This window comes from Ambystoma mexicanum, chromosome 7p (genome assembly GCF_040938575.1).
Source record: "Ambystoma mexicanum isolate Mex_15411 chromosome 7p, UKY_AmexF1_1, whole genome shotgun sequence".
NCBI lineage: Eukaryota > Metazoa > Chordata > Amphibia > Caudata > Ambystomatidae > Ambystoma > Ambystoma mexicanum.
The window spans coordinates 704,793,866-704,819,539 of NC_090939.1; the positions used below are offsets into that span (position 1 = coordinate 704,793,866).

The 25,674-nt window shown below is 43.1% G+C and overlaps 1 protein-coding gene across 1 annotated transcript in view; it reads right to left on the reverse strand.

The window, feature by feature from the left end:
* The window catches only part of ACE2 (angiotensin converting enzyme 2), a 475,687-nt gene extending 452,063 nt beyond the window's left edge, over positions 1 to 23,624 (reverse strand). The window contains exon 1 of the mRNA XM_069635599.1: positions 23,439 to 23,624. Within this exon, the coding sequence (XP_069491700.1) occupies positions 23,439 to 23,624 (186 nt within the window). The remainder of the gene's footprint in view (positions 1 to 23,438) is intronic.
* Positions 23,625 to 25,674: the final 2,050 nt, after the last annotated feature.

Genomic DNA, 25,674 nt, shown 5'->3' on the forward strand with positions numbered 1-25,674 from the left:
GCTACAATCCCATCCAGCATTCCAACCTGTACCCACAGGCATATTTTTCTTCCCAGTTTCAATTTCGAAAAGCGTTACCACATAGCCGATCCCTGGTGGCCATGCCCACTTTAACCCCATTGCTGGTCCCTCGTGGTCATGGCCAGTAGCCAGATTGTCCAGGTCATGGCCGAAGGCCATGGCACAGACAAAATGGTCACTGCCCATGGCCACAGGCTATACCTCAGTCAACAAGAGGTATATCACTATTTTTTGTACCTACATTATGACACTTTTCAAAAAATAAAACACAGACACATTTGCAAAACCATGTTTTCTGGTCCTTGCCAATGCTTCTTATAGGAGTTTGCTGCAAATCTACCATGTTTTATTTTTTGAAAAGTGTCAAAATGTACATACATAAAATAGTCATGTCACTTAGCCCCACTTGACAAAATCCATTCAGACGTTGCCCAAACATTCAAGATTGGGTCTATAATCTTTCTGAAAACTGTTGTCCACATTCGTCAAAATGCAACAAAGTTTTAAGCCATCTAGAAATGTTGGGACCCCCTCTAATTTTGCCCCCTCCTGAAAGAATCCTACCACACTTTGCTAAAATATTCATATCTAGGTCAAAAATCTTTTTGCAAACTTTTGTGCACATTCGTCAAACGGCACCACATTTAGAAGCCTTTTAAATATTTTGAGACCCCATCTAATTGTGTTCCCTCTTGACAAGACTGCATACAAATCTTATATATATTTTTGAAAGTGTATCTGTCTGTTATTTCGCTATAGAAATGAAGGGGGAACTACATTGCAGGCTCTAAAGGAATCTAATGGTGTGGTTCAAAGTATGCTAAAGTGGCACCTCCAGTGGATGAAGCTGGAATAAAGGCTTATTTTGCTTAACGAACAATCATAGCTATTTTGCTTAGCAAACAATAAGAAAAGATAAAAATGTGCCTAACAAATGACCATGATAAAAGCTAAAAATGCACCAAACATTAGTACAAGTAATCAGGGACAATGAATACAAGAACATCTGGGAAATGATTCTTATCGACACTCAAGATGTGCACACCACCAGTGACAAGAAACCTGTAATTCCACCTTAATGCCACCCAGGACAAAATATACTTTTAGGAATTCGTCTGATGCTCGGCACAGAGAGTCAGCAAAGACATCAGAGACAGTTGAACAACAGCACAAGCAAGCAGACAGGCAGCATTGAGACAGCCACATGTACCACAACATAGACAAGACAGACAACAGGCTGATGCAGTCACCTGATGCTCAGTGTAAAGAGGCAGCTAGAGCAGCAGTGTTAAACCGTGATCCAAGGGTGAAAGTTGTCACCCCAAGATTGAGAAAAGTGAGAGCGACAGTTAAGAGATGGCAAGGGTGAAACCGAATGAGGGATGCCAGAGAAGAAGGGTCCGAGCCTGGCAAAGGGAGATCCAGAGGTGAAGCTATCGCCCGTAGCAGTCAAGAAGGGTCCGAGCCCCACAGAGCGAGATCCAGAGGTGAAGCCATCACCCAAGTACTGACAGTCAATAGGGATCTGCACCCGATTCAGGGAGATCCAGGGGTGAAGCTGTCATCATAATGTAAAGTGGGAAGAGAATTGACATATAAATTGAGGAATGTTAAATTTAGTCATTTATAACATCAGTTTTGCCAAGTTCAGTACTCACATTAGCTTGGTGCATCCTTCGGTATGCTCCGTTTTTAGGGCACTGTCAGGTGATTCCAGAAACTTTAGAACATCTTGAACCTAGATCCTTGAACTGTGTTGATATACTAGTGACCCAATTTAAAGAAAGTACAACCTCCCAACTGTAATACTGATACTGTGATGTTGTGATTATTTGTACACATTTAAGGATGTAGGTAAGTTCACGTGTATATAATTGTATAATTGTGTGTTTATATTTGTATTTGTATTTTATTTAATTTGTATTTGAAAGCATTTTAACTTCATAAGTTTGTTGTGTTTGTAAAAGTTCTTTGAACTGGATACAAATAAATAAAATAAAATATAAATTGAGGAATATGATACGTGAAGGGTCAGCGCCCAGAAGAGGAGGACCCAGGGGTGAAACCATCACCCAATATGAACTGTAGATTACAATTGAGACGGGTCAGCACCCAGAAGAGGGGGACCCATGGATGAACGATTATTACCCTAACAAATTTTCATTTGGTTAAAATAACTTTTTGTTTTGATATCGGAACACGTCAAGCCCAGAAGGCAAGAGACTTTCAAAGGAAAGAAGACTTGCCAATCGATGGTCCTGAGAACTGCCATTGGAACTGTTGTCTCGTGCTGGAGAAGCCTGAGACTGTACTCTGCTCCAAACTCCCATCTTACCCTGTGTGCATAACATGGGGTAGGGAGACCTAGGCTACCGCATCCTGACATATAATTTGAGAACACTTCTTTCTTTCCATGAGAACTATCCCACACCCCTTTTTGGAATTAGTTGTAAGGTTTGTCAATAGGTTTCTTAATATAGGCCCTTTTATTTGACACAACACCACTAGGACTGCCTTATTTTTCATTTGATGATTGACGCTTGCTCCCATCTTAGATTTAGCTTTTGAATAGGCATTTTCCGACCCGTATAAAGCATTTCATTGTTCATTAAACACCCTTGAACTGTGATCACTTGTGTCTGTCTTACTTGTTTCCACCATGAGTTTCTCACATAGCCCATGCAATGCCGGGTATATCTGCTAGCAATACATATATTAACTTGTCCAACACTTTATGTCATGACAATGAAAAAGAGTGCCTGAAGTAGCAAACAGACTTTGCTTCTGCTGCCTTGTCGCTTAGGATCAGTACCCTCAATGGTATCCTGCAAACAATCACCCGTACCAACCATTTTTAGGGCATTCTCATCTGTGATGTTGGTGTTGAAGGTCAAGGAAGCCAACGAATCTTGGTAAGATAAATGCCTCTGGGTTTAATCTATCCAGGAACACGTGGGCTTAACTTGTGACATCCTGAATCGAAGCAGCAGCAAGTAAGGTAGAAAAGAGGGACCAGAGATAAAGAGCCATCCTGCCTCCCACTTGGGCCCTCGGCTGACTGAGATCTGAGCAGGAGGAATCCTAACCAGGGGCCCAGTGATCAGACTTTGACATGCACTTGAACACTGTTAAATGTTTCTGGTGTTTTACATCATCTTCATTTCCGGGTGCAGCATTATCTATGTTCATGGGTGATGTACAGCTTTTGGAACTGATACAGATGTGAAGCTACACTTCTTGGGATAGTGTTATGATAACTACGGTGCCAAGATAGCGCAATTGATTTAGCGTTTAGACAGTGAGATGCATCTTATACATTTGAATCTCTGCAAGTCCAACTTCACTTTCAATCCACCTCGGGTCGATAGAATTAGTACTATTCAGTCTGACCTCTATATATAATCAATGTGTAAGGGCATCACTTGCAGTATAGAATTAAGAGAATGGATTGGAGTGCAAAATACTGTATCAGAGCTACTACACCATTGTCTAGCATACATTATTCCTCCCTGAAGAACCCTTAACTCGCCTTTGGGTAGTATTAGCTGAACTCCACCAGAGGTTCTGGGAAATAAGAGGAACATTCAAAATTGCAATGCAGTTAGGACCCTATGATATATGTGTTCTGTTTAATCCTATTAGTGCATATAGTCAACCTGAAAAGTCATAACTCGTTGATGTGACCTCACTGCAATGAAATATGAAAATCTTATCTCAATGCAGTGACATCACACACTCATACCTACATTACATGGTTGTCCCTGAAAGAAATGCTTGTCGTATCTCTCCTCAAACTGCTCCTGCTGACTCCTAACGTAAGCCCATAGCCTGCGGTCTGGCTACCCGTGCTGGAAACAGGAAGTGATCAATCCGTTAGAGGTAAGGACCTCTCTTCCAAAACATGAAAGAACAGGATAGACACTTGTGACAAAAATAATACTTCTCTGCAGGAGTCCACGGTTGAGTACTGGCTAAAGTGCCTACTTTATCCCATACTAAACCAGCAGTAATGCCAACCATAAAGGTGAAACAGACATATCCTGACAGGAATTAATCCTTTGCCTTTTAGGGTAGAACAAGCAGATGCCAAGCTATATACTTCAGGAGATGTGTGAGCTGCTACAGAAGCAACAAGAGCAACAATATTACTGTGATACCAAAATGAAAGAATGTTCAACCAACGTTCTATAAAAATAGGATATTTAATCAAAACTAACAAATGCACACAAATTAGTCAAAACCACTACTGCTTGCACCTGTTAGGGAAAATGTAGGGACAATTTGGGTTGTTACACAGGGGGGGTGCAGACATAGATGTCAGTGCCAAAATGTCAACGTTAATGAATATGTCTCTCAAAAGGTAGAGAAGGCTACTTAATACTAATTAGGATGATCTAAGGCAGACCAGAGGGACAGGGCCACTTCAATTGCCTTTAGTTCTTGTCTTTCTGTGCTCAACAGCATCATGTCAGGCTTTTTGTGTCAAACAGGGAGTCTTAGCGCTTACAGGTCTGGGCCAGGGTCGCGCCAGGAAGCAGTGACGACTGTTCCAATGAACCAATGCTATTCAGCAGTGGCGATGGATTGCAAGTCAAGGATGGGGATGTCAGGCATTGTAGGGTCAGCGGAGCAGGAATTCTCTGAGGCCCCAGGTGTGGAGTAGCAGAGACCTGCCTTCAGTGGAGACCAGGCACGACTGGTTCAACACAGCATTATGGTACCTTAGGGGTGATGGCTAGGAGCTCGAAGAGGCTCATAATCAGGCAGGTGGTTTAAAGTTGGGGATGCTAGAAGACTCTGCAGGTCTTGGATGCAGAATCAGTGGAGCTTGGCATCGGTGTCGAGAGAAATTCAGAGATGCAGAGGTAGTCAAGCATCAATGAGGTGGTTCCCTTGCAACATCTTGAACAGCATTGAGAGTGCCGAAGCAGCATCAAATCAGTTTGGATATGCAGGAAGATCCAGTGTTGCTTCCTTCACTCGTTGGGTGGTGTGCAGACTCAGTCCTGGGTCGCAGGGGCAAAGTGAGTCCTTTCCTCTTCTCCTTCCAGCCAGGAAGGTCAGTAGAGAACACTTGCAGGGCTCTGCCATTTCCAGTGTGCAGGGTCCTGGGTACCATTGTCTCGGTTAGAGTGGGCTTTTTCAGACAGCTGGTTATTCCAAATAGCGCCTTGAGATGGTTGGGGATAAGAATTGTCCTCTTCCTTGGACCTCCTGGTCTTCTGCTCTCCATCAGAGGACTGTGGGTTTGACTGTATTACCAATCAGGTTCTATTGAATCCTTCTTCAAGCAGTGTTCAAAGATGAATCAACTAAGAAGCAAAATTTGTCAGTTTATATAGGCAAACTTCCACAGTGGACTGGTCCAAACCAAGCCTGTTGCTTAGGGTCCAATAGTGGCTGCTGTATCAAATGTCCTTTGCCTTGTAATGTCATTCCCAGAATGCTTTGTCAGCAGGAAGTGGGAGAGAGCAGTATGTTTGGGATCCCTAGCAAAATCTAAGATGGTAGGACCCCTTTGTGAACTAAAGCTCTCATGGAGTACTGTAACTCAACCCCCTTCCTCTGTCTGCCTACATCAAAATGACTGCAGCAATCAGCACCCAGGGAAAGGTGGCCATTTTAATGACAGGACTGTCTTTGAAGCACCAATTCCCAGCTGAACCCACAGTGAGTGTTTCTGTTCCCTGGAGAATGTGGCAAGCGTTCTCGCGGGATCAAATTGAGGCTTCCCTGAGTAGAGCCAGCCCAGACAACCTGAATGCACATTAGGCCCTATCATGAATGGGTCACTGTCAAGCAGGCTACAATAAAAAAGACATGAAATGCTTCTGTATGTACAATTTGGTGACCCTAGTAGCCACCATGTCTAAAGCAGAGCTTTGCCTGGCCATTCCTTTTTTTTTGTTTATGTTGTTAGTTGGAAGCGACCGATGCTAACTGTAAGGAAGGCATGGTATCAACAATAAGACAGATACAAGTTACCACAGTTCAAGGGTGTTTATTGAACTTCAACATGGGTATGATAAACGCCTATCTAATCCTTAATCTACAGATGGGAGCAAGCTAGGGCCATCAAATAATAATAACGCAGTCCTAGTGGTGTCTTGTCAATATAAAAGGACCTATACTAAAAAACCTATTGCCAATCCTTACCTCTAAATACAAATAGGGTGGGGTTAGCATTTATGAAAAAGAAGGAAGTGTTCATAAAAATGATATGTCAGGATGTTCAGATCATTGGACGCCCTTCCCCACGTTTTCAGCAAGGGACAAGGCGGTTCACTCAAGCGTAGCACAATCTCTGGATTCTTAAGTACGAGCATACAGTTCAATCATTAGTATTACTGCCTTCTGGGCCCAAGTCTCTTTGCCTATCAAAGTTTCTGCATGCAGAGCAGAGGGCCTGAAACAACAAAACAAATGATAAGTTCTTAACAAACAATAAGTTCTTTTCTTCTTACAAGTACTCAATTGAGGTGATTCACTATTCATCCCGAATCCCTCTCAGCCGGGCTCAGATCCCCTTCTTAATACAATTAGTCTCCCTCAGCCGGGTTCGGACCAATTTCAGTTAGCATCAACTATCGAAGACTTTTGAATGTGCACAGGTTTTGTCTTAACCCGTTGCAGGACCACTTTGATTTCGCAATTCCTTTTACATTTGCCATCTTTCAGTTGGATACCTAACAGAGGCCTTCGAATGAGCACCCACGTGGTGCCCGACCACTCTGTTTACTAATAATAATAATTTGGCATTTATATAGCGCTACGAACCCTCAGGTATCTGAGTGCTGCTTATTATTACCCTCAGTGTGTGGTGCTCATTTATCGACCTCGGAAGGATGAAAGGCTGAGTTTGGCCCCGCCGGGATTCGAACCTGGGTTAGAACGCTCTGCACGGATGTCAAAGCGATCGCTCTACTCGCTGTGCCGCTTGACGGGCTGTATCGGTTACTGTATCGGTCTTGGCTTCAAAAGTTCAGTCACTCATCTGCTGTTTGATTATATTCACGTCTCTTGTCTCATACACTTTACAGACTGTTCTCTTCAGTTTTTAGGATAAAATGTTGCCGCTTGCAACCTTGGCTTTAACACAGACCATTCTGGTATCAGTCTCCCCAACTCACTGGTTGTGCTGACTTTACTGGTGCTGCTTTGTATTAGGAGTCAATGACCGTACAACGGCAGCAAACGATCCTCCCCGCCTTGGCTATCGACGTAGGAGAGCCCCGGGTACCTCTGACACACAATGCAGGTTTCTTCAGCGTTGATTCCGGGTCTTACATTTCTTACTCTCGAAGGTAACAGTCTTTCTCTGAAAAGGTCAAGGGCACTTCCCTCATTGCAACCCTCTTCATTCTTGCCGTCTTTCATCTTGTATTAAATTGCCATCTTGGAACTGCTGCTTTCTTGTGTGCATTGCCTTGCTCAGAGTGTGCTTTCTTGCTCCGTTTTGTATCCGTGTGGGGAAGTGTGATGGAAGTCAGGTGTGTCTAATGATCAGTAATTGCCTGACCCTGCCTGCCCATGGGACTAGAGGGTGGTACACCTTCAGGTTTCTCACATAACCTACAATTCCACAGAGCATAGCATAGTTGTGGCTACCAAAGCCGAAGCAGGTACGCTATCTACTTATTTCAGTTTGCTTTTACGACTGACGTGCCACTGAGCATAGTTGTGATTCAACCTTTGGCATAGTGAGCATTTCCATCCCCTTTTACTTCCTCTCATTGGAAAAGGATTTAGTCACAGAATGAATTGCTAAAACCATCTTTAGGGGTTAGATGTCTGCTGCCTCCAGCTGCTTTGAAATGCAAAGAATATATCAGGGAAGCTCCTCGTGTGCCACAACTACTCATTGCTTCACATTGCGTGCCTGAGTGCAATAGGTCAAAGAAACTCTGCATCAATGCAGTCCATTGCAACTTCTTCCATTACCTTGATTGAGAAGGCATTGAGACTTCTCAGTTCGACAATCAAATCCACAAACAACATAATAACCATTGAAAAAGAGTACAAAATCGCACATGATCCTGTATTTTAATTTTGAACCTATCACTGCAAACATGTTTATACCAAAAGCATAAAATATAAACACATGTATTCACTTAGCTTTACTTTAAAATACAATGTAAATTTGAGATTGCAGCCTGGGGCGCCATCACAGAATGTTGTCACAAAAAGTGTGAAATCTGACACTTTACAAGGGTTATTTGTACCTTTTGAACAAACAACATGTTTTAGGTTCTCACAAATGCATACAAAGGACATCACATGCACAATAAACCTCCAACCGTATTTTTTGTTGGTAGGTGCCAAAGAAAACACATAGTACATAGCAATATGTCTGTGAGAGGTCAATGTTAACACTGGAAAATCTAACACAGAAGCAAGGTACACTGACTCCTGAGTCCTGTGAAAGAGCTGGTAACTTCTACCTGTAGATTTATGATTATTCAGAGTATGAGGACTTAGGGTTCACACAGGGGTTCTTTTAAATGATCATACCATCTCGCCCTTCTCAAAGTCCTATGGTGTGTGCGGGAAGGCACCGGGTTTGTGGGGGAAGTGTGTGTGTGTGTGTGAGGAACAGTATATGTGAGAGCAGTGGTTGTGTGTGTGTTTACAGGGAGCAGTCTGTGAGGGGTAGTATATTGGGAAGTGTGTGAGGGGTAGTATGTGTGGTAGTGTCTGAGGAGTTCAGTATGTGCATGGGGCATTGTACAGCATGTGTGAACAATGTTTGTGAGGGAGAGTGTGTGGCAGTCAGTGTGTGTGGGGTAGCACTGTGAATGAGGTCAGAGTGTGTAGAGGAGTTTTTTGTGGGAGGCAGTGTGGGTGGCAGTGTCTGGGGCAGTGCATGTGTGCAATGAGTGTGAAGGGGCAATGTATGTGTAGTAAGAGTGAGGGTTTCGAGGGCAATGTGCGTGTGTGTGGGTGTTGGAACAGTGTGCATACGGTGTAGGTCTGAGTGGGCAATGTGCATGTAAAATAGTATGGAGGGGTCATTGTGCATATGTGTGGGGGCTGTGTGTGTGGGGATTGACAGCATGTGTGGGTTCAGGTTCTTTGTGTGTGTGGGCAGCAGAGTGTGTGTGGGAGCATTGTTTGTGTTAACAATGTTTGTGTTAACATTGTGCGCCAGTTTGTGCATGGGTGACAGTGCGTGTGGTGTCAGTGTGTGTGTGTGTGTGTGTGTGTGTGTGTGTGTGTGTGTGTGTGTGTTGGAGCAGTGTGTGTGTATGTATGTATGTGATAGAAAATACAGAAAGTAGCGAGGTCAGGGGATATGATTAATACTGCAACTACAGTTAGCATATTAACAGGAGAAAACATACCCTTACAGCCAAGTACCTCATTGACGGTAGTGTGTATTCCAACCCCTTTTTTAGAAAGGGGAAAACTAGAAGAGGTAAAAGAAAACAAAGACCAAGGAACAAACAACTGATTCCATAGCATTTAACATATCATCTAGACAACTATCAAAGCACAGCTTGAGCCACTTAATTTGGGTTCATCATTTATCCCCTCTAATAACAGCTCTTGCTTTGAAGAGGAAATGCATTTATTTAAACTCATTAGAAAGATGGAACTTATGGTATTTCTGGAGACCTTAACACAGAAGAGATCTAATTCCTTTGAATATTTAGAATTAAAACTCAAGAGCTCTTTCCATCCACAAGTCAACCATCCTATAATAGACATGTTTAAACTCAAAACAACAAGGGATCTCAAGAGAATAACTACAACACACAACAGAAGGGAAATACTAGGAGACAGCAGCTTAAATTATTGAAAGAACTGGCAGAGGATAACACCATTACAATGAAACCAGCAGATAAAGGGGAGCCCTGGTACTTATGGACACTGCTCTTTACCACCGTAGGGGTCTAGACCTACTACTTGATCCCAGAACCTATTGAGTTCTGAATAATGACTCACCTTGATAAAAGATCTAATTACGGAGACTATCAATAAAGCACTGAAGGCAGACTGGATAGCACAACATATAGCTGAATTTCTATTGAATAAATTTACGGTTACACTGTTTTTGTATGCACTATCCAAAATACATAAAAGCCTGTCCAATCCACCATTCTGACCAATTGTTGCAGGTACGGAGAGTGTATTACACCCTCTCGCTATATACCTAGACACGGCATTACAACCCATGGTAAAGTCCACATCTACCTATCTTAAAAACACTGCTCTTTTTCTCTAACTACTAGGCGATTTACAACAGTCAGATCCTAAACTTATACTATTTTCTTTGGATGTCAATAGTTTGTACACTACACATCTATCCCCCATGGCGAAGATATTGATGCAATGGAATGATTTCTATTAAAACAATAAAATATGCAGATCCACAAAATCTTTGCTATGGAATTGATCAATCTAATATTGTACAACAATTACTTTAGGTATGAGGGACCACTTAACCTACAGATAGCAGGCCCATCAATGGGCTCTCCAGTAGCACCATCCTATGGGAACATATTCATGCATCAATTTGAGAGAAGATATGTTCTGGACAAACAACCCTGGGCATCCAAGATCAGGTTCTGGAGATGGTATTTTGATGACATATTTGGAATTTGGGTAGGAGGTAAGAACAAACTTCTACAGTGCTTTGAATATCTAAATGACTGTCATTATTAAAGTCACAATGGAAGTGGGGGACCTGATATTCACTTCCTAGATGTGGCAGTAACATACACATTAATATTTACAGGAAACCTACCGATGTGAATAACTCACTCCAGTTTAATAATTTTCACCCAAAACCCCTGGAAGAAAACTTACCTTTTAGGCAATGCCTAAGATTTAAAAGAATAATTTCCAACACAGAAAACCTACAGAAGGAATATGAGAGCATGACAAATAGATTCAAAGATCAAGGCTTGCCTGATGAAGTTTTGGAGAAAGCAATAACGAGATCTCAATCACACAAGATAGAGGATCTCCTCAAAGGTACAAGAAAAAAAGAGAACACTAGGTTGATCCATTCTCTCACAGAGTTATCAGATTAAGAAAATCATCAATATAAATTAGGATCTGATCAAACTCGATCCCAACTTACATCAGCTTTTTCCAGAACCACCTATGCTGGCTTATAAGAGAGGTAATAACTTGAGGCACATATTGGTTAGAGCAGAGAAACCAAGGAAATCATTAGAAAGTACATTACAAAAATCTAAATATGGGACATTTGCATGTCTAAATTGTCAGCTATGCTCCAGCATTTGTTAAGGGAGAATATATCAGACACCTCAACACTGGGAAGAAGATAAAACTACAAGACTACGCCACTTGCGAAAGCAAGCAGTTATCTATGCATTACGAAGCCCATGTGGCAAATGCTGTGTAGGAAAAACCATACACAAAGAGAAAGAGAGATGGACTGAACCTAAGTCCAATTTGAGGACTGCAAATGTCAAATCTCCAGTGTATCGACACTTTAGGGATAATAGACAGACTACAGCACAATTGAGGTGTTTTATACTGGAAGTGGTACATCCCCTCCCGAGAGGTGGGGATCTATCCAGACGTCTCTCACAGAGGGAACTCTTTTGTATCCATTGCCTAGATTCGATGGCGCCCCTCGGGATGAATGAGGAATTCTACATTGGTCCATTACTATAAGAGGACATAGTCATTGACACATATATGTATACAGTAAAAGAAAGTATTGTCAAAATGCCCCAGAGTTCTCTGGGATTAGACTTTGCATGCATATGAGGCAGATTGGTATACTTTAGTCTTCAACTAACTCTGTAACTTCTCTACACATGAATAAAAAGGTTTGGTTCAATTGTCACCAATGGACAAAAGATGTGGACACAAAGGTAATTTTGCTATTTGTGTCTGGGTCCCTCAATGTATCTTCACATGGTTAACAAGTTTGAAGTACCATACTTATTTGTTAAATTTAGATACACAACAATTGTAATTCATGGCCAACATTTGAAAGCAAAATCTGCATTAACAGTGAAATAGCAGAATGTGAACTCCCTTGAGGCAGTCTAAGTGGATGATATATAATGAACATTAGCAACATCAAGCGTTTACAGAATGTGAACTTTCCTGAGATAGCTTTTTGTTTATATCTGAACTAGGATCCTGTTATAGGTAAAGGGTATCCAACATAGGTATATGCACATGTGGATACAATCAAATATTTTTGACACTCTGTGCTATTTTGAGTATACAACAAGTGAGGGATATTTAGTTCTAGCCTTTCTCATTTACTTTTTCATTTGATTCGAACATTGGGAAATTGTCATATATATGGAGTATTATATGTGATTTATAACATCATTGAATTCTACATGCTCCATTCTCATCCAGATGAGTATAACAGGTGAGACTATTAAATAAAAGGATTTACATTGCATCCCCCCCCTTTCTAATGATGTGGACATCCCACAAGAAGGGCATTCCTTACTACGAATGCAACGTCGTCAACCTTGTTTACAAATATGACGTTACGAACATCTTACATGATGGTGTCATCCTGATGTATTTACCTTGTTATGAAAAGCAGCCATTTTGTGGGTTATTCTTAGCTAAAAGAAATACTGCTGGGCAAGTGGAAATTATCCACATTTAGGTAATTAATGATCCTTTATCCATATATAATTTGGCATGTATCGTGAAGCCTTGATTTTTTCTATAGATCCAAAGAGGACGTGGAGAGCTCCCTTACCACAAGAACAAGCAATTGGTAGCACAAGCTTCCTTTAGGTGAGCAGTGTTATACATGCTTTTTTGCCTAGACATAGAAACATACCTAGTTACTCATATCCTCACCTTTTCATTTTGGAATATGACAAAGAGGATTCTTATTGTGCCTAATATGAAGATTTTCATCACGACCACCCATTATGGCGTAGAGTCTACCAACTTAAAGGTTAGTTATTACCAACTTCTATGTCCTTTAATTTTATTACAACCTAGTGTTTGATTAGCTCAGAGATTTAAAGTGTTCTTATAACTACAGTATTTACTGACCACTTCTATATAACAGTGTATATTTTGATTCACAACTAATTTATTCTCATTACGAGTGGCTAATGTGGAAGAGTGGAAATTATAAAAGTTCATTTTTATTGAGCAAACCTTGTCCCTACGGACAACAGAAATCTGAATCCTTTGGTAACATTTAAGAGCATTTGGTAAAATCTTCTGAGGACTTTTTAAATTGTTTTAATTTAGATTTTTTGTTTGAAAGCAATCTACAATGGATTTTATGAAACTATGTTATGCTCTGATGCACTAACAACTATACTACATGAGTCAATGTGTTATGTTTAGATTAACTAAAACTTCATTATTTGAATTATTTTGTATAATTGATTTGAAATATGCCTCAGATGAGGAGAGACAATATCGTGAAACGTGTTGGGTTTAAAGAATAAATACAATTTGAACTTAAGGAAATATCGCTTCAAGCCCCATTTGTGACACAAAGAACATTTTGCTTTTTATGAAATTGTTGTTTATGAATTATCATTGAAAGACATAGAAGACTGTATGACATTTTGGTCTCAAGGGACTGTCTTCCTAGAGAGTTTGGCTTCATTATTGGGCCCAGGATAGTGTGCAGGGGATGGGTGTTCCCAAATAGGGAACGTTGTCTTGTTCTGTCTCAGTTTCTCAACCCATGTGCCAGGGTTAACTTTTTCGCCTCCGCACCTCAAGTTAGATTACCATTCAAAATTAAACATTTAGTTTCATAGTTACTCTAAATTAATGTATGTTACCTGACAACACAGGTGTTTAGGGTATAAGATTTTGGATATGTGATAGAAATTGAATCTGCTCAAGGCACCCTAAACCTCCATGTCTTACACTGTCCCAAGACGGCTAAAAACGGGAAACAAGTCGCTATCAGTTCAGAAAAAAAGGCCAAAACTATCCAGCTCCAAAAAACAAAGCAAATAGGCTCAAGCTACTTCACTTGTGACTGTGGTGTCCAGGTATGGGTGGTGATGGGCAGGGACCTCACAGAGGGGAGTTAATGATTCACCCTCATAGGTCATATTTTAGTTTTCTATTTCCTCTAGTTTCCATCAGCAGAACCCACAGAGTTCTAATAAATACAATACAGAGGATTTAACATCCAAATGTCATGCCAGCAAAAGAAAAAGTGAGACAACCGCTTGTCATTCAGTTGGCAGTCATGGATCCCCTGCTGGTGGATGAAGAGCTGCCTAGCCTCAAGTGACATTTGATTTCCACCAGAATGTTGTCCAGGGCTGACACCAATTCTGGAGGAACGTTGGCCTTCTGACTCTTTATTAGAAACATGTCTGTGGCTGAAACTCACAGGCTTGCTGACATGCACGGGAGACATGCAGCTGATTGACAACATGGTAAAATAGTCTGAGATGTGTGTTGTTTGTTCGCAGAGGGGTAGAGACGGGGGAGGGAGTCGCATATGCCTTAGTATGCCATGGGTGTTCATGGGGAGGACAACTAACCAAACACCATCTGCAGGCTGTGTGTCGCTCCTCACATGCATCTCCACTATATCTACTACTGCCATGTCAAGATGTCAGGCTTAATAGTGCCACCTAATACTCAAAACCTAAAAATATGAACAAAGCAAGAAATCAGGGCTAGACCAGATATATAGTTATAGCTGATAGATGACCGATGGGCCAGAAGTCGGTAAGCTATTGATTAACAGCATAGAGCACTGTTGTGGCTTGTGTAGAGTCCTCAGATTGGTGTCCCCCTGCCAATATATTCAAGTGCCAGTGGACTACTGATTGCTTTGGTAGGCTCCAATTGCAGAGTTTTTTTTTCTTTTTTCTCTCATGGTCAAGCTCACAAGTGCTTTCCGTTCAAGACCGTTCCTTGCTATAATTATTTGCACCCACTTGCATTTCTATTTATTTGCTGTGTTTTTGTGTCTTATGTGTAATTTTTTTCTTTTGCAACCATCCTTTTTTAAATTGTATTTTAACTTTTCTATTGTGCCTGGTCAGATTGCTGAGATGCTAACAAAAAGCAAAAAAAAGCAACCAACACATTCAAATCGGTCGTTAAAAGAATTTAAGTATCCACTGCTATCACTTGTCTATACTAATCTTCCTATCCTTTCCTGAAATCATTGTGTAACTTCTTTTTTTCAACTCACACAGTTTCAATATTTGAACCATGTAAGGCGCTCCGAGACCCTGTGTGGTAGGGTCAGCGCGAAAGAAAGAAGGAAAGAAGGAAAGAAGGAAAGAAGGAAAGAAAGAAAGAAACTAATAAGTGAGTTTCAAGGAGCAGACAAAAACTGCTAGGGGGCAGATTGAATAGAAAGTAGGAGGGGGTTTGCGTGAGTGGGATAAGTAAATGATTTTATAAAATGACCAAATAGGAAATGTGAGCAAGGCTGAACTGAGAAGTAGAATGAAGATTTTGAGGCAGAACACAAAGAGTAATGACAGGGGAGAGCTTTGTGTGTATAAGCCATGAGTATATTTAAAAAGAATAAAAATAAAATGGATGCAAAGAACAGGAGGGTTATGAAAGAAAATGCTTCCCTGTCCCCCAGGCCATCACTAAAAGCCCCCCTCATCTGTGCCAGCTCCCCCTGCTCACCGGATGGCGTCCTCACCTCCCCTGCCCTTTCCCTTTCACCCCAGAGCACACGCTGCTTCTGTGACGCAGTTTGCTTTCAGATGTCGGCTATTTGTGGCTATAGCCGAGGCTACAAAAAGATTTGTGTTGCAAGCTCAGTCCCTAGACCCCCTCCAACTCCCAAATTTCCCTCAGTGCTTTCTAGCTATCCCCCCACCTCTACCCTGATGGCATTTGTATGTTTTGTTACCTGCAAATAGCGTTTTACTGTGTTTCATTTTCCCATAACCTCGGCTATAGCCTCGAATATCTCTTGCATCGAGAGAAAAACAAGATGGCGGTCGTTTCATTTCTGAAAACCATGATCCTGCAATGCACCATGAGAGATATTACTATATTTTTTGGAGAAGGGGGCATCTCCTTCTCCATCAAAGTTTTAAATAACCACAGCACAGAATAACCCCAAACCATGCATGGCTTGCGAGTCAACGGTTCATGCCCAAGTTGTTTTGGACCTGGTCTAAATCCGTCCAGCGGGATGGGAAAATTAATGGGAAGTAGGCTGCACTTTTGGATAAAATAAATGTTTGACGCTTAATAGCATTTTGATTTTTTGACAAATCTTTACTATACTTTACAGTCTGGAGGTACCCACAGACAATTAATCACTTTCAAAATGTCAGGCATATCCATTACGTGAATCAAAAGTTATTAACAATAGAATTTTGAGCGGTTCCTATGTGTCTCCAACTCACCTTAACTATCGCCACCCTATAATATTCAGTGGAAAAAACTTGGTTAAGAGAAAGTTAATGTGATCAGATTTAATGCAACAAAACCCCTGAAATTCAGCAATCGCATTTTGAGAAAGTCCACCCTAACTATGCACACCCTGTGTGCAGCTTATGACCACAATGATGACATCATAGATGACATCACTTTGATAGTGGACACTGTACATGTTGGTCTGATAGGTTTCACTGGGCCCAATAGCCATGGCCCAAATATTTCCTTTTTGGGCCAGTTTTTTATGGTGTCCAGTTGTGGGATTCTGCAGCCAATTAGGAAGTTCCACCCCCGAACACCTCAACATTATTTGCCTCTGGCCCGTCATGTCCAGTACTCCGTTTATGTTTCCCAAAAGGGTTTCACCCCTGAATTCTCCCTTACATGGCTTTCCCACCTCTCCCTACCCTGTTCTTCGCTACATGACACCCAATGCACCCACGCTCCCCACCTGACCCACCCACCACACACACTGCCTATACACCTCCCCATTTGTCACCTCCCCACCACTCCTGGGCCCTCACACATTTACTTTCTCCTGTGACACACGACTTCCTACATCCAGGCCACGCGTGGGTTCTGGTGCACTGTGCAGTCTTCTCAAGGTGGCGGTTCTTGGGCAGTCCCAGGCGGTCCAGGAAAAGTGATCTGAAGACCATGCGCCAAAAAAAGAGAGGATTGGCCAGTGATTTTATTTTTAGTATGCCTTCTTCTTTTTAAGATAACTACGTGAAAACCTTTTAAAAAGAACTACAGGTGGGTAGTTTATCAGTAGGACGTACGATATCTGCTGTATAAACGGAAGGTGTTTCACGCAGAAAGCATGATATGGTTTAGTGACACAGTTTGTACCAGGACCTTTTGAAATTGGCAGGAAAAGGTACAGAGAAGGTGAAATGGTCCACGTGTGATTTGTTCATTAGCAGGCAGCCCTCTTCTGCAGGCAGTTATCATACACCTGGAGCAGATGTTCACTTTTTGTAGTGTTGGTATTGTATACACTGCACCAGTCAGCACACTGGTGGTCTAACAGCACTGAGGCTTTCCTGGAAAAGGCTGCATTTTTACACCGCCAGGGGTTTAAACACCTTAGTCCACCGAAGAACGGAAAGGCCATTAGAGGAAAGGAAGGATGGAATGGGAGCAGAGTTAGAAAACATTAACAAATGTGCTCAGGTAAGCGAGGGGATGTGAGTTAGGGATCAGGAGATGATTCTAATATGAGCATATGTATTCAATCAATTTCATTATAGAACTTACTGATGTATGTAACTATGAACCTCACCTGTCACTTATGATGTCATTTACTAATGGACCTGTAATCAAGAGACCACCTTGGTCGCCTGTAACCACTTAATCAAGTTCCCTACAAATTTCATGGAACAGCGCCTCGACGCCTCTGGCCTGTAAGTGCGCTATACAAATACAAATGAATTAATAAATAAATAAACTGTGGAGAAAGGGTGTACACAGGAACATGCAATTTGGATAATAAGTAATTTGCGGCTGCTTACCCAGGCGGGGTCCAGTGGGGTCAGACCAAGGGGTTCGCTTCTAATTCAATCAAGCTGTAAGCCACTGGCCCTGAAAACAGAAGATGCGACCTACCTGCTCACCCCAGAAAACAAATATTTATTGTAAAAGGAAATCTTCCTTGCCTGACATCCTGCCCTACCCCAGCACAAGACCCCACACGTGTGGGGCTGGCAATCTTTCAGCGCTTGTGTTGAGGCGTCAAATTGGTAAGGGCCAATCAGGGCCCATTTAAATGGAAAGCTCTTTTGCAGCAGTGAGTCGGTCGGCAGGTGACTGTTGTTGCAAGCCCTCCAAATGTGAACTTTGAGGGATGAGAAATGATTGGCCGCATTTATTCCTGAAAGGCCCCGCCCACAAATACAGGTCCCTGTGTTCGCAGATAACCAGATGGTTGGAGGAGCCGCGGAAGGAACAAACTAAAACAATATTGCCATGCATCTGATGAGAATGGTTGAAAAAACATTACACTTTTGCACCTTCTTCAAAATAAATAAAAATGAAAAAACAGTAATACAGACCAGTATACACTTGTATGAACTGCATTCCCATCACATTTCGTAGCAAAATGCCTGTAAAACAGTGTCCTTAGTTGAATATATGTGGCTGAGATCTGTGTGTGATACGAAGATCACGGGCACAAATTCCAGTAAGAACGACTCAACCTTTCATCAGTTTAAGGTCAACAAAATGAGCAGGTGCTTCGTTTGAGCAACAACAATCAAGCAATACTGTGGCCTTCTGAGGACATTATCAGGAGATAACTGATTAACAAAGAGTCAGAGGACTTTATCACCTGTTTATGGCCCGAGGAGGCAAGGAATGGAATGGAGGAGCAACAGCTTAGTTTCTACTAATGTAGCTTGTAGACACTCCCAGCTGTCTTAAATACAACCTTTACTATCATTTCAGGTGCACGTGGGTTTTGTCCCCAGGCCTGAGGAGGGGCATTATTGCTTCAAGATCATTCCACCCAATGAGGGTAGAATGTTCTGTTTGAAATAAGGAAAGACAATGGAGGAACATGTGAATCTCGGACTGAAGACTATCCATTATTCCCCTCTACCACTGCATTGTCTTCAAGAAAACAGATAGCATCCAAATGATCGAATAAAGTAATAAACACCTGTTAAGGGGGCTTTGCTACCCGGTAATTGCCCGGTTTGCATAACTTCATGCCTGGTGGGAAAAGTAAAGCTATATTCCTTTTTTCTTTGACATTTTTGTAAAATGATTTAAATAAGGACAGGTTCATGTTTTATATTAATTTTAAATGCATTGCTATAAGACTATTATCTAATCTTTTCAAACCCAAACCTTAAAAAATACTCATATTAAATGTAGATGGGAAGGTATGTGGACAACTGCTTAAATTACCAACTGGGCTCCAATCCTAGTTTCGCCATGTAAGCAAAGTGTGTGATCCTGGGAAAATCATTCATTCTCACTGTGCCTAATCTGCATAATTTGGGAGTCCTGGGAAAAATATCCTCCCTGGCATTGGGCCAGATGTAGGGGGGCAGTTTCCAGTCTCGCAGAGGAGTAAATGATGGGTAAAAAACATGTGTGCAAGATGTGCACGTGTTTTTTACCTTAATTGTCAGTCAAATGGATTTTCAAGATTTTGAATGGCACTGGTATGGTACCCAGAACAAAACCTACATGCCCACTACCCCATCCGCTCCACCTTTCCAAAACGAATGCATATCCATCGCCACCTGAATCCATTGACGGCATATATGCATTGGACTCTCATGAAATTCGCCAGCTTTTAGGAACTGGTAAAAGCTGGCAGATTGCATAGGAATTTATGGAAAAGACTCATGCCATCCAGATACATCCCAGAGGCAATTATGATTGAACTATGAAGGTCAAAGAATGCTTTGAAACTCAAGTTCATCTGAATTTCAATGCATTTGCGCTTCATGGTGCAAGCAGTCAAAATTGCATTGGAGAACTGCTAACACAACAGTTTTAGGGAGAGAGGTCCACTCGGCAAGTAGTAGAGGGAAGAAAATGACACCATTTCCTGTATGTCGTGTTTTGGCTCAACAGATTTGGCTGCAGCCTTTGGCAGAGCTCCCATCCAGGGACGCCCTGTTGGCCATGGCTAACAAGGCGTAGGGAGCTGTCCGGGCTGGGATTGCACTACAAACAATACACCGGTGCAGAGACCTACCCGTGCCGGTATGTTACTGTGTGCTTAAATATATTGTCATGCTAAGCACTATCAAATGCAATGCTTTGGGAAACAGAGCATGCCAGAATGGGAGCTGCGCCAGAGATGCAGCGCCAAAACGGCCGGCACAAATGCAGCTGCACCAGAATATCCAGCTTCAAAGAAAGTGATCCCATTCCAAACAAAGAGGAGGTGTGTTATGTTGCCCTCTGTAAAATCTGCAGATCTACTTTCAGACGATCAGGTTTGAAGCCAGGTTGCACATCTAAAAGTCTGCAAACAACTGTTCAGAATGGTCAGTATTGGAGCTAAATGGTACACCTATCTGCTCACTGTTTCATCTATGCAGCCACCCTGAGCCCCTTAGCAGGTTTCAATGCGGATTGTGGGTTTAACAGTGACTTTTCTCCTTAAGCACTCTAGTTTAGTCATAGATTATAGTTATTTATATATTGTTAGTTGTCTTCCCGACCCTACTTTCCTTAAAAGCCTGCCAATATTTTTACATTACAATATTGGTGCCAAAACAGGGCAAAATCAGTCTTTGATTGATGTACATCTTTGAGAGATTACTGCATTAGGCTAACAGAATAAAACGAATGACTTAAAAGTACTGAAGGGGAATGTGGAATGCTAACACCCCCTCCCCCTCCTACAAAATATATGACATGGAAGAAGGCCAGAAAACACTGCAATCACCCTTTCTATTTCGGACCGATTGCCAGTGGACCAATGATTGACAGGTATGTCAAGAGATACCCCCTCAGCCAGCCTACAGATCAGGTGCAGTACAAATGTACCCGAGAGTGGACGAGGAGCCCTAGGCTGCAACTAAAGACACCACAAATGACAGTCTCAATTAAAGCGCTAAGAAGCCATGTTGCTGACGTTGTTAGAGACACCACGACTTAACAGCGTTATATAAGAAGCACACAAGCCATCCGCACTCCGGGACACAAACACATACTAGAATACATGAAGAACACAATTATAATGGTTTAGGAAAATTACAGCAAGCCACAGGCTTCTCAGCAAGAGCCGAGCTGAGCTGAATTCCGGATGAACAAAGAGCAAAACGTGTGAGACAGGACCCGCTATCAAGGCCACAGGGTAGAGATGACATTCCATTCACTGAACAACAAAAGCACCAGCTGCAGTAAATGCGAATAATTCCTCATAATTCAGAGCTGCACTGCTCAAAATCATGGTCTCCGAACATATGACCCGAGCGACGCAGACAATGGACAGCGACCAGCGCTGGGAAAGGGAGACGATCTCAGGCTACCAGGCTAGACAGAAGATTGCAAATAAAACACACTACAATGCGAGACAAATGTTTCACAGAGCAAAAGAGCATTCTCATAGACTAAAGTGGTACACAAAAGTTACAATGTAGACACATAGTCCTTATTACCTTCAAAAGGCACACCAAGAGCTGAGAACATTTGCAGGTCCCAGGCCTGGGGATGTCAGCTCCAGCCAACCACAGTTCAGTATCCTAGGGGTGGGTAGCAACAGGAAAGAACCAATGGCAAGACCCTCACACTGAAACATTGTTATAGATAGTTATTTGGGGATGGACCAGGCCAGCCACCTGACATGGGGGAGCCAGTAGAATAACACATATAGGTGACCATATAGGTTATTAGGCTCCTGACGACCAATCCCATCCATCGATAAGTTTTTGGAGAGAGGCCTGAGTAGTGACAGAGAAGGATGTGATTTTGCATCAAAACTGGCTTGCGAGCCAGGAAAATTTGAGACATCCATGGATTTCTTTTGTCACTGTGCTGATCCCTGTTGGTTTTGTCTGTAATAAACTGTAGTTTGAACTTGCCGTTTACTGAGTCCTCCGTTTATCCTGTGGAAGGTGTTGGGCCTTCCGAGAGTCCGCGAACTCCTAGTGGCCCTCTGGCATACCTAGGAGTTCGTCCCAACAATACAGCATAATAATGATTTTATGTTTGGAATCGCTGACTGTAGTATTTTCGTGTGCCCTGGTCACAAGGCCCAATCTCAGAAAATAAGTGACTTTAAACTAAGTGAAATAGAGTAAAAATATGATTAGAGCCTGGGTTAGTAGGGAGAGAGACAAATAGAAGGTTAGACAAAAAGGACAAGACACGCATGAAAAGAATGTGACTGGGTGGGGAGACAGGGTGGCTTTCATAGAACTGGGTCGGGGAGACCCGGCTGGGCCGTGGCACGAGAGCAGTTTTTGGGCCTTACCCGGTCTGAGCCCAGGCCCAGTTAAATCCTACGTTGGTGAGTGCCTGCACTTCTTTCTTTTCCATTTAAAGCAGTGATACAAATATTGTTCAAAATAATAACAAAATGATTTGTTTATTGTGTGCCTGCATTAGACAGCTTTAATATCCGGCGTATCTGTAGTAAAAGGGCATTTTTTTTTACCTAATATAATTTTACACTGTGGACTTCAAAGGAATGAGGGGCTGAATTGACGCTGATGGGATTCAAACATGTGACTGCAGACTGATGACTGGAATCATTGCAGACATAATTGAGCTATCTTGAAAAGGATACCCCTGTTTGCAAGATCACGCAAAAAATGCTGGACAATGAAGTGCGAGCACACAAAATAGAATGTTTACGCGATCAACTATAAATCAAGCTCTTAAAAGCCACTTTGCATTACAAGAACATGCGGTGACCTCACACAGCAAGTTGTAGACGCAAACTGCAACATCGTAGTGCATTACAAATGAATCAAGTAAATATGGTAAGATTACAGGGTATAAAGAACTTAATGTATCGATAACCGGGTTGCACTGAAGGCAGCTGCTCTCGGCCGTAACTCGCGGTCGAGAAACCCACGCAGGAGATATCGCGGTTAAACCTCTCGGCCAAACCACAGCCAACTCATGGAACACAAAAACGCGCAGAAGTCGGGGAGTATTAAAGCAGGAAATGTGGCTAAAACAGTAGAAATTTCAACTTTAAAAACTTAGCTGACGAGGAAGTGCGTAACCGAACCTCCCCACAACTCGGTCCAAACAGAAGCGCACCTAAAGTGTCTCACGCAGTTCACTAGGAGTTCATTGAGCAAAGGCACACTTTTGCGAGTGGCAGTGTGTGGTGTGTGTAACTTGAACGTGCTTAACCCAATTCTTGCGGGGTACACCACCTCTTTCATTGCCACGACAGACACAAAAATACTACGCTGCTACAAACAACTAATAAAGATAACGGCTGGCCCCACCGCTTTCTGTCATAGCAACGAACGAGGGCGCCGGCAGTAGCACGCAGAGGTTGCTTCTGCTGCCCCGTCGCGTAGGACGCGCTCCCTCCTGTGCCACGCAAACTCGCCCGTACCCACCATCTTCAAGGCATTCTCATCGGTGATGTTGGTGTTGTATGCCCAGGAGGCCAGCGAATTTTTGTAAGATAAATCTTCTGCCTGCGGGTTGAACCTGTCCAGGAAGGCTCGGGCTTCGCTCGTGACATCCTGCGTGGAAGCAGCAGCAAGCAAGGCAGATACAAGGAGGCACGTGTAAAGAGACATCCTGCCGTCCCACTTGAGCCCTCGTCTGACTGAGATCCCGAGCGGCTGGAATCCTAACCAGGGGCCAGGTGATCAGACTTTGACATGCACACGGAACTTGAACATTGCCTGGTGTTTACGTCAGCGTCTTCTTGCCGATGTCGCAGCATTCTCTATCTTTATGGCTGATGTACAGCTTTTGGAACTGATAAAGAGGTGAAGCTACCACGTCTCGGGTTAGTGTTATGACAGCTATGGCGGCAAGATATAGCTGGGTGGACTTAGCGCTTATTCATTGAGTACTTTTCCATCTGATCTGTATACATAATATGTAAGGACATCCAACACTTGTGTTATGTCCTGGCCTGCGTCCACAGGCAGGGGGCACACAGCCGACATGCTGGGGGCACCCAGCAGATGTACCGTGACAGGGGACACCCTGCCAGCCCATGAGAACGCAGGCTCTTCCATGGCCTTGGGGCACCCAGGCCAATACTAACGACCGCGCCGGCGTTGCCCAGCAGGGACACCGTCGTCCACATGCAGTGTTGCTCGGCAAGGGCTCTGAGGGGCACACAGGTAGAGTTGCCCAGCAGGGTCTCTCCCAACATGGATGGCAGTGATTAAGGACAGTGTTGTCCGGCAGGGGCACTGTCCTGGTGCAAGGCCTTGCAGGGCAAGCCCTCAGCCACCAACGCAGCGCCAGCATGGCACTGGTAATAAAGACACAGCACACCGTGGTCAGTTGGTTCTAAGACTGATGAGCGGGAAGCCGCTCATTACTTTTATTGTTTTCAAAGTCGCGTGGTCACTAGCACGAGACATAAGCAGGAGCCCTGGGAGATACCCTGCTCCAAGGAGGGGTGACACACCACACTCATCCTTTTCCATAAGGAACATACAAAAGACAAGCATCACTGGACATCAAAACAAATTAAATAACTAACAGCAACACTTTTGACTATGGGTGCAAACAACACTCACATTTATGCTCTGACATTTAGGCACATTAAACATGTGTTTAGTATGTACGCAAATTTGAGGGTGAGAGTCAGGGTTGGTGGCACGTTGGGGGTTTCACCGCATTATCTAAGGACCCTTTATTAACCTGGGTGAGTGAAACCTCAAGATACTGAAAGACACCAATGGCAGCTTCTGGCACCATGTAAAGCATGTCCACAATACGGATATTCAAAGCTTCACTTAGCCCATTGACTGGGCCATTTTAAGCAAGTCCCCCAGTCCAGCCGCCATGGGGATGTCTACTGAGTCCACCTTATGCACTGGTGGAGTTGCGGCAAACCAGTTCATACTTTCACCAGTATCAGTTCAGGACAGTCAACTACCACAGTTCAGGGGCTGGCAAAGCCGCAACTGGGGGCACAAGGGGCAACATCTTCCTGGTCTATTGACGGTAAGGGCAGACAGCATGACTTGCATGGGAGGGTGCGCAAGCACTCGTGAGAGCTGCAAGCCTATGTGACAATCCAGTTCCTCCTTCGTTTCCAATCACACTGTGGGAGGATTTCAGGCCACACATTCCCACCTCTTTTCCACATTTCAACATCTCCCCCAGTTAGGATCATTATAAAAAGGCAGCAGCATGGCCTGCCCCCCGTGTTTTGGCCCCTAACATGGAGCCCTCCATTATTCACCACCGGAGGCCCAAGATATACATTGTGCCTTCTCTTTCCTTGTTTTCTTTCCATTGGGTGGGAATTGACCAAAAATGACTTGCGGAAGACAGTGAAATGGAAATTGCAGCGGATGCAGTCAGAAGAGTGCCAACAGTCAATGCGGCCTTGTCCGCGCCCCCCTTTCCACTCATACTTCAGCTCCGATTGCGGAGCACAGAACAATGGGCCCGGGTCTCAGGAGGGCCCATGTATCAGGAGGTCCCGTCCCTTGGATTCGCCTTGCGCTGGCGTGCACTGCTTTATATCTTTTCAACCTTGGGCGGCACAGTGTCTTTCATTCTTTGCTCCAGCCTGGATCATTTCCTATTTTGCTACCTGCCTAGCCCGGATCTTGCAGGGGCTTCAGCGAGGCGGCAACATTCCGGCTTGCACCA